Source organism: Arachis duranensis, chromosome 1, assembly GCF_000817695.3.
Source record: "Arachis duranensis cultivar V14167 chromosome 1, aradu.V14167.gnm2.J7QH, whole genome shotgun sequence".
NCBI classification, from domain to species: Eukaryota; Viridiplantae; Streptophyta; class Magnoliopsida; order Fabales; family Fabaceae; genus Arachis; species Arachis duranensis.
Window position 1 is genome coordinate 7,867,708 of NC_029772.3, and position 9,573 is coordinate 7,877,280.

The 9,573-nt window shown below is 31.4% G+C and overlaps 2 protein-coding genes across 4 annotated transcripts; both read right to left on the reverse strand.

Annotated features, from left to right (window-relative positions):
• Positions 1-2,064: 2,064 nt before the first annotated feature.
• Positions 2,065-4,180, reverse strand: LOC107474178 (cytochrome b-c1 complex subunit 8). The gene is made up of 2 exons (XM_016093786.3): positions 3,893-4,180; positions 2,065-2,287 (listed from the first exon to the last, which is right to left on the reverse strand). Exons 1-2 carry the CDS (start codon positions 4,060-4,062, stop codon positions 2,239-2,241), a joined length of 219 nt encoding a protein of 72 aa, XP_015949272.1. The 5' UTR covers positions 4,063-4,180; the 3' UTR covers positions 2,065-2,238.
• A 1,017-nt stretch (positions 4,181-5,197) lies between these two features.
• On the reverse strand, positions 5,198-8,421 carry LOC107474163 (KH domain-containing protein At2g38610). Of its 3 annotated transcripts, none has more exons than XM_016093762.3 (8): positions 8,230-8,421; positions 7,977-8,083; positions 7,806-7,894; positions 7,134-7,282; positions 6,746-6,874; positions 6,503-6,619; positions 6,221-6,364; positions 5,198-5,622 (listed from the first exon to the last, which is right to left on the reverse strand). In XM_016093762.3, the coding sequence occupies exons 2-8, from the start codon at positions 8,066-8,068 to the stop codon at positions 5,476-5,478; spliced, it is 867 nt and encodes a 288-aa protein (XP_015949248.1). In that variant the 5' UTR covers positions 8,069-8,083; positions 8,230-8,421; the 3' UTR covers positions 5,198-5,475. The 3 variants fall into 3 exon arrangements, with proteins under 3 accessions (XP_015949248.1, XP_015949261.1, XP_015949257.1); XM_016093775.3 differs by having other exon boundaries at positions 6,755-6,874; positions 8,230-8,418; XM_016093771.3 differs by having other exon boundaries at positions 7,977-8,232.
• Positions 8,422-9,573: the final 1,152 nt, after the last annotated feature.

Sequence of the window (9,573 nt, forward strand, 5' to 3'; positions counted from 1 at the left end):
ATATAACCAATTTAATATTAATAACGATAATTATCGTTATTATTCAATAATAATAATAATAATCATCTTTCCTTTTATTAAAATACTCATGTATAGTATAATTTATCTTTTGACTGTACACGTGTGTAGAATAACTTTTAAGAAGGAGTCATGTATAATAAATACGGTTGATGATTGTAAAACTGTATACTAACATTGATATAATATTATTTCAAATATATATTTTGTAGGCATCAAAGAAAAGTGTTGAGTTGGTTTTTATTAGATTTAAATTATTTATTGTTTATTAGAGAATTTTGTGCATTAGAATTATCTAATAATTTATTATTTATTTTGAGCTAATTTTGATCTATTTTTACTTGACAGTAAAACAACATATAAAAATTTGTTGGTGAGTCTAAGTATTATTAAATTATTTATGGTCACATTGAGTATATATGTTTGATTTATTGAAAAAAATAAATTACTAAAACAAATTAATAACTATTTTAGAGTTAATATATTTAATACAAGATTAAGAAAAAAATAAATAATACATAACATGTTATATTTTTATTAATCAAATTATTATAATTTAAATTAATTTTAATAAAATAATTTAAAATTATAATTTTAATTTTATCACGTAGGATATTGTTTATACAATTATTAACGTATGGACCAGTATTTTTGGTGCTATATTCCGTAACCTTTTTCAATATCAATACGATTGACTAAGAGACAAATTAATATTAAAGTAAATGGCGAAAATAGATGTAGACGTAACACAAGTATATCAAAATTCAAAGAAAGGGAAATTGGGACATGTTTCTTGTAATTATTTGTGTTAAAAATATATAAAATTATCTTAAAATTCAGGGTTAAACCTTTATTCCAAATATAATTATTAACTTAAGCAATCTGCACATTTTAAATACAATTTACTTGTTCCTTAATATTTTAACCCCAAAAGTTGTTGTTTCATGTTGAGATACTTCTAAATAATATATAATTTTTTGAATTCTTAAAGCAAGACTTTTTGAAGTGATTTTTTAAATAATCAAAGTTATTGGGAACGGACTTTTCAACGCAATATGTAGATGCTAAAATAAAAATAAAGATGAAAGTCAGCTGAGTTATGATTATGAAAGCTAAACCCTAAAATTTTAAAACGATAGATATTTTATAGCGAATAAATAATTTATTAATTACTATTAATCTTGCCTAATCAAGACTTTCTATGTGCTTTTGGGCACACAGCTTAGCTCAATGAGCCAATGAGGGGCCAACTGCACCATTCACAAACTGCAGTTTTTTAAGAAATCTATATGTCCAGGACAAAATTTTCTAAAATTCTACGATACCTACTTGTCTTATTACTCATCAATTCATCACTATGATGATTCTGATACAACGATGTTCAACTCCAATTTAGGTCAGATTGAGACTGGATTCCAGCAGTTGTTATTGTGACCGATAATTGAGACATTACAGATTAATTGAAAAAAAAAATGTTAATCATCTATGTTTAAAAGTTCAAATGATTACTGGTCTAGTATAATATTACGAATTTTTGTTAATCCATTACCTTGTAAGAACACAGCCTGCCTTGAATTTGAACAAAATCCAAAATTTAAACTTTCATGCTAACCAATGTTAATTTTCTTATTTTATTGAATATTGAATTCAAATTAAGATATTTTATTATTTACATTAATACGATAAAATGGAAAATAGACTCCATTACTAGTTTCTTATCACCCTTCTTCGGGAGCTCATTTCCTAAAAACAAACAAACAAGAATCTTAATTGTGATGATACAATTTCAAGAGATTAAGGTCCAAACGGTAGTTAGTTGGTACTTGGGTATTCAATTGAAGTTACTTGTACTTAAGTTTCCTGAAATTGCCGATGTTCATGTTCCCTCCATGGGTGAGATCCTAACATGAAACTGTCATGTTTGTATCTCACAACGTGATACTATCACTCTATCACTACCTTCATTTTCACTATTCATTTCATGATATACCAATCTCAAACTAAAATGAAACAAGAAAAAGGGAACGCAATTACGCAACCATAAAGTAAAATGAAGAAAACTATCAACATTAAGACATATCAACGTTGAAACGTCTCAAATTCACAGGCATCTCAGAAGCAAAAGGGCAAAAATGAGTTTCAACACATTATTATTTGCTCATAGACAAAGACTAAAGCAACAAAGTTGGAAACCATCCAAATATTGATAATGTCATGCTCTCAATATCTGTGGGACAACTTCTCCTTTTCCTGGTAGTTCTGAACATACCTGCGCATCCCATATGAGAAAGAATGACATTAGATTCAAAAGCAAAAGCTGAAGCATGGGAAGCTGAGAGAAAGAAACATATGTCAATGCCAACCACAGCTACATTTAGGCTAAGCTTTTCCCTGAGACACTAGCTTTGATATCGAATACAAGATATTTTTTGAAAGAAAGAAAGAAATGTGAATCAAGGTAAACAAGTGCAACATCCTCGCATATAATTGAAAATGTAGCTGATTTCAGCTCAATTTCCAGCTTTATCCACAAAAAAATCAAATGGCTAATGCTATAATCAATAATCACATAGTCAAACATTTGCTTTCAGAGAGTACTTGCATGTCTCTCTTGCTATGCTTAAAAATGACTCATTATCCATTATACTCATCATTTCAATGTTGTAAAGCAGTGCCACCCATCAAAAACGCAACTAAATTGCATTAGCTTGAAAAACAGTGAATCTCAAAATTCAATGAAAACGCAGAGATAATCACACACAGCAGTGCCAATCACAACCACATTTAGGCTAAGCTTTTCGACATGAGACCTAACAACTTAGCATGAGCTAGGTTGGTGCCTCTAGGTTCACACGAGGGCATTGTATCCTTCGCAAGAGGAAGCATCCTTGGTAGTTGAGTCATTTAGCTTAGGATCACAAGGACAGCTGGCAACTAGAGTAAGAGAGAAAGACTAATATTTCCGAAATTTATATGAAAAAGTTTTAGTCATTCCCCAGTCACGTCGCTTCTACTTTTTCGAGAAAATAGTTATAACATTCGAATTCAAATATAGATGCATGCTAAGCTAGTGGAGCATCCTCTCATTATAATTACGACGATTATAGCTTATTTCAGCTCAATTTCCAGCATTTTCAAAGAAGAAAAACACAAAAACAAGAAGAACTAGCCACCAGGACAAGAACTAGAATAGTTAAATGGCTAATGATATAATCAAGAATGACTCATTAAGTATTATACTCACCATTTCATCGTAACCAACAATATAAAGCAATGGCACACCATCACAAATTTCAAAACAAGTTTGTATTAACTTGAAAAACAGTAAATTCCAGATTCATCCAAAGCAAAGACACAGTAATCAAACACAACAGTGACTGTAAAAAATCCCAAACTCAACACAAGGTCCCTATGAATTAGGGACATCTACCATATCAGTCCTTACTATAATTCCTAGGGATCAAATCGGAGTTTTTGAGAGCCTATATTTCTATATAGCCACCTCTAAAGTCGGGACCAAATTTGCGAATCAATTCTTTTAAAAAAAATTTCCCTCAAAATTAAGAAAAACACAGGAAATGGACCGAAATCGAAATTCGATGGAATTAAGAAGGCCAAAAAAGCAATCAATCATCGATGATTATTATTTATCAAAATCGCAAGAAGACGAAAACCCTAAAGTCGATAATTTTATAATAGAACATCACACGAAGTGAACCGAAATAGAACATCAGTGAAACTACGAAGAAGAAATAAGCAAAAAGGAGCAATGCATCGAATCGATTAAAGTCGAAACCCTAGAAACAAAAGTGAAGAGAGAATACAAAATCGAATCGATTGGAAACGCTATTGAGAGAGAGAGAAGGTTAATTACGAGTAGACTCCGACGAGGGGACCGAGGAGGAGGGTGGCGCTGATCCAGTTCTCGGAGACCTTATGGTGGATCTTGGTAGGAAGGTCCTTCCATAGACCAGGCATGATCTTCTGCTGGAAAGGTGAGAGGCCGTAGGTCACAGCCTTCATCGGAACGAATCCCTTCCCCATCTTCTTTCTTCTTCTTCTTCTTCCTCCTTTGATCGAATTACTCTTCTCTTGTACGGAGCGTTTCGGTTCTGAGTTCTCTTCTTTTCTTTCTTTCCTTCTCTGGTGACTGCAAGTAACGGAAAAAATATGCGATGGGGTTAGCTATGGTCTCAGGAATTTGGGCTTTATCTGGGCCTGGATTTTCATTTGGATATCGAGCGGCCCAATTCTTAGTGCCATGTTATTTCTTGTAACTTACGGTAACCATGGGTTGATGTAGTAATTAATTCACTAGTTCGCTTAAGTAAGTGTCAAAGTTTGAATCCTGCTTTGTGCATATAGTAACTCATTAGCTAACGACAAACCCTTAAATAGATATCTGATCTGCAATAAATTAATCTTTAGTTAGTCGAATTGAAAAATAACGTGAGAAACTAAAACAAACTTGTGAATTACCATATGATGAAAGAGTATTTCATAGACTAACTCACCAGCTTGGTTGATCGATTAAATTGGAGTTTGAATCTTATCTTGTGTATGCAACAATCAACCAGAGCAGCTTATTTCGATATATGTAGTATCTGAATATTTTATTTGTCAATCAAAGTTGAAAGAATATATTATAACAATTATGATCAAGGAACTGTTTACATTAATTCACGAGCCTAAAAATTTATAAAGCATACTTAATCATTTCCTCTAATATTGAAAAAGTTCATCCTTGTATGGTGTAAATGAGGCCTAGGAATTAAAGTGATGGACAAAGGTGGTTGTTTGACAAAAAATAGCCCCACTTTGCAGAAACAAATCATTAATCATCAAACCAAAACCAAAACCAAACAAGTTTTAATATAACATGTCTTAGCAGTGTTACAGTCAACAACATCAACATCTACATTAACTTCCATGGCCCTACTGGCATGATTCTCAAGATATGGTCTTCCGAAAATGGTTTGTTAGAAGAAAATAATTCATGAAGCATATTAACCGGTTATATATTTTACATGTCTTCTATGAACAAATTTTAGACCTCATGATCATGTAAAATGATACACTAACTTCTCCTGATAATTCTGTATTTTATAAGATTTGACATAAACCTTCCTTATTTCCTTAGAATCATAATGCTTCTCCAAATAAATTTTGTCTCAAGATGTAGCTTTGATATTGAGATCCAAGTGTTATAAGTTATAAAATTGTTCAAAAAGTACACTTATGTTATGAGACATGTCTTCTCTAAACATTATCAATAATAAACAGTTTTTGCTATACTAATAATGCAATAGATATTGTCACAATGAATATAATATATATGTCCCTTTCCCCCCTGTTATTTTTGTTCTGCAAAATCAGCATTACATATTCTGCAATAAACCACCTTGTCATTTGAAGCTATACATGATTTTTAGTTACATAGAAAGCAACTTTTTCCCCCTACTGATCAGTTTTGGCCCTTTTAATTTCATTAGAAGTGAATGGAGAGGCACTACCACTCAATTGAGGGCTCTCTTCTCTGAAATTGGAATTCAGCATTGCAAGCTCCCTTAGCTGTTGTCTCTTGTAGAAGTCTTGTGACTCATCCTTCACATGTAAACAGAAGAAATTTAAATAAAAGAAAAAAGAAAAGTTAAATAAAAAGAAATTATATATATCAATACCTAATCTATATATCTATGGGAGGACTCATGAAAATAAAACAGAAAACGAAAACGCAAACTAAACGAATATTGTTCTCATAGTTTTGCTCAGGGACGATCGATCGTCAAGGCTTACCCTTATTATATAAGTTCCAAAACTCAAAGATTATATGAGTTCCCTAATTACAAGCTTGCTATCATGGTACCACTCATCCCAAAAGCTTAAGTTTATAGGAGAAGACAACATCTAGACCTTTCGGACATAGAGTTTGATATAATTTCATGATACCACTCATCCCAAAAGCTTAAACTTATAGGAGGACGCAACATGAATGTTTATATCTCTAACACTTGCCAATTCAGAAAAGGAAAAACAATTCAACTGGCTAAACCTTGCATCAATGCAACATCACATGTATACGAGCGAAGATATTAAGAGTACTTAAAAGTAACAGTGACAGATAAAATGGAAGGAGATTATGTTGGGAACTATATATGTGAAGTTTCACCAATGAAAGAGTTAGAAAGAGAGATATACATACCACTGGTTTAAGTAGCTCTTGAATGATTTCCTGTGCTTGCCTCAACCTTACATCAACCACACTTGCTGGTAGTTCAGCTTCAATCAAAATGTGTAGTGGATCATTCAGGTGTTCATACCCTGGCCTTCCTCTTAACAACTCTTCCTTCATATTCAAAAAGTTATTATAATTAGGTTCTGTTAAATTATTTGCCACTCATTTCAATTGTTCAGTTTTCATAATCTTTGGTGGTTAGTTAATTGTATTACTACACAATCCAATAAGATATAGATGAGATGATACCTTGTCTAGGTCCTTAATTGAACCTTTCCCTCTGATAAACACACGGCAACCAGTTGTTGCCTCGACTCGCTTGAGCGAATTACCCCTTGGGCCAAGAAGCCGGCCGACGAAATTAAACTGAAAAGCTAAACTAGCCTTAGTGATTCAACGGTTAATAGAAAGTCGAAAAATATCACAACATTATTAGAGGATGCATAAATCTTTTAGAGCTTAGGGACAAAAATGCAGCAGAAAATGTCTTACATATCTTACATTTGGATAGCCTTCCTTCGGAATATCCAAGCGCAAAATCTTCTTCACAATGTGAGAATTCGGAACTGCTTGGGGTGATGTTTGCCAATCCACATTTAGGCCTTGTACTCCACTTAGCCTCTGATGTTACCAAATCATGCAGAAATGGCCATAAGATTTAAACAGAGAAAAGAAATGAAAGGCTGAAAGAGTGCTGGTAAATGTTTAAAGGAAATTAAGATGCCGTGACCGGATAAATACACTAACATCTCTGCATTTGAATAAAACATCTACCCTTACCACAACAAATCAAAGGGTGTCGCATGTGCGCATGTGATAATCTTAGGTTAACAATTAGAAAGTTTCATATTGAGTTAGAACAAAATGCTGAGATAATTACATCGTGTGACAAGCTGTTCCAGCCAGTGAAGTTCGGTGTTATCTCAGAGGAAACCATATGACTCGGGCTTACATATTGCATTCTGTCAAAGTCACTAAATCCTACTTGGTTCTGCAACATTCCATTCTTCCCAGAAACCCTTAAAATCTCTGATACAATGAAAATGATACTCAATATAAGAAGAACTTGTATGAACAGCAACACAGAATCTAAAAGAGCACAAGTAATGTTGATGATACTTTCTTGATATAAGTTGAAAATCGTTGAATGGGAAGGGTTCTAGCAAGATATATATAACGAAAAATCTAAACGGAGTTTAATGTATACTTATACTAATGTATTCTTCCTTTTTCATGATTCTGTCACCAATCAACAGATTCAGAATTGTAAAGAACCATTCATAAAAATTACATAATGTAGGATGATTGAGTGAATCCATAATCAATAAACTGAAATTGAGTACTTGGTGCATTACAAAAGAAGATTAAAATTATAACCCTGAATACAAAGAAAAGGTGATAAACTAGTTCAGAGTAACAGAAATCAAATTAGAGAGGTGTCTCAATAGAAATGAAAAATTGAACAAACAAGAGTAGTGAAATTGAAGATACAAACACTAAACACTATTGAATTTCACATTAAAACATAAGAAATCAAAAGAAAATTAATAACCTTGATTGAGGAGTCTGCTACACAAGGGTAGAACTTGCATGAAAGGACCAAGCTTCTGGTGTTCTTGTAGCAGCTCAGTTAAGTAGTGACTGAAAAAAAACAAACAAATGAGTTGAATTTTCAATATTATAAAAAAACAACAAACAAATTAAAGAATAGAATCATTCATACCTATCAACATCAAAATTGCTTCTCATGTTTATGTTTGGTGAATTAGCCCTTTGAGATGCAGGTGAGGAAATCTGATTATACAAGCCAGACATGAATTCTACAAAGGGCTGCTCAGAAGAAGAACAATTGAGATTGAAAGGGAGAAAGAAAATGAATAATAATAGATAGAAAAAAGAATGAACTAAACCTAAGAAGAAAGAAGGGTATGAAAAAAAGTACAAAATATTTTTGATGAAGGGGAAGGGAGGGCCACCTCTTGTTTGTGTAGGCTCAGTAGTAAAAGCAAAGGCTTAAAGGGGTGTCTCTCTGTCCCTCATCATCATCATCATCATCATCATCATCAATTCATCATCATCATCTTCTATGTGTGTTTTGTTGGCTTCTGTTGAATACATATGCAAAAGGGTTAGTAGTAGTATCAACTATCAACTATGTGTATATATGTTTTTCGTCTATGTTGTATACATTGCCAAAAATTAATTGTCTAACACATGTGTACACTGGTGAACCCCACCTTTAACAGCTTTTTCTTTTTAATTATATATCAATTTTAAATTCGATAATTTTCAACATGATTTTAAAAGAAATCGCTAACAACTATGATTCAGAGAATCATATTCAACTAGGTTAACTAAAAATCAGCCATCAAATCAGTTTATATAAAAATTTGTTAACAACAAATCAATTAAAAAATCTAATAAACTAATTTATTATACAAGTTTTTGGTTAAAAAATTTTAACAAATCAACCTTAACTAAATTATTATCTATTCAATTTGGAGTACAAATATACTCTAAATTAAATATGTAATGACTATTAATCATATAACAATGCATTTTATTTTGTACGTCAAAAAAGAATAATTAGTCATTAAAAAGGCTGTGACTAGTAAAAATATGTATTGTAAATATTGAAGAAGAGATCGATATATAAAAGAGGGATGACATAGTCAAAGATACAAAAGAAAGCTCCTCCACATATTCATTATGGACAAAAGAGGCCTCTTTCATCCCTTGAGCTAGTTGTGACATTTAATTTCTATTATATTATAGTGTAGGTGAATTTAATATTTGATTAGTCATTTAAGATTCAGATACAATACAAATTTTAGCGAGTATTTATAGAAATATTTATAGATTGATGTATTCTTGAGACAAAAGAAAAAAATTTAAAATTCTATGATATATGTTTTAGGTTTATAATTTTTTCACGGTATTTTTAAATTCGTAAGATATTAATTCATAATAGATCTAAATTTTATTAAATAATTTTTTGTTGACTAATGAGTTATTGTATACACAATATGAAATTTAAATTTTTAAAATTTATTTAAGCGAATAAATAATCTAACTATTTGATCTGTTTAAATTAGTTGTTCTAAGTTTATACTAATGCACCAAAAATGAATTTAAATTGGTCGAGTCAATTCACTTGTCTATTTAAAAAAATATCAAAATTTTAAATTTTAATGTGCTCTAATCTACAATAAATTAATCATTAATTTATTAGAGTGAGGGATACTATAAGCAACAACTAATACACCAAGAAAGGTTTTTTTTTTTTTTAAATACAAAATGCTAAAGTAAAATCATGTACC

What these genes read in the sequence shown, in the direction of transcription:
- LOC107474178 (XM_016093786.3), bottom strand. Translation starts at nt 4,062, where the DNA reads ATGGGGAAGGGATTCGTTCCGATGAAGGCTGTGACCTACGGCCTCTCA. An exon ending in CCCCTCGTCGGAGTCTACTC is followed by an intron (nt 2,288 to 3,892) that starts GTAATTAACCTT and finishes TGGGATGCGCAG; the next exon opens with GTATGTTCAGAACTACCAGG.
- LOC107474163 (XM_016093762.3), bottom strand. Translation starts at nt 8,068, where the DNA reads ATGTCTGGCTTGTATAATCAGATTTCCTCACCTGCATCTCAAAGGGCT. An exon ending in GGAACAGCTTGTCACACGAT is followed by an intron (nt 6,875 to 7,133) that starts GTAATTATCTCA and finishes TGGTAACATCAG; the next exon opens with AGGCTAAGTGGAGTACAAGG. An exon ending in CAATTAAGGACCTAGACAAG is followed by an intron (nt 6,365 to 6,502) that starts GTATCATCTCAT and finishes TTGAATATGAAG; the next exon opens with GAAGAGTTGTTAAGAGGAAG.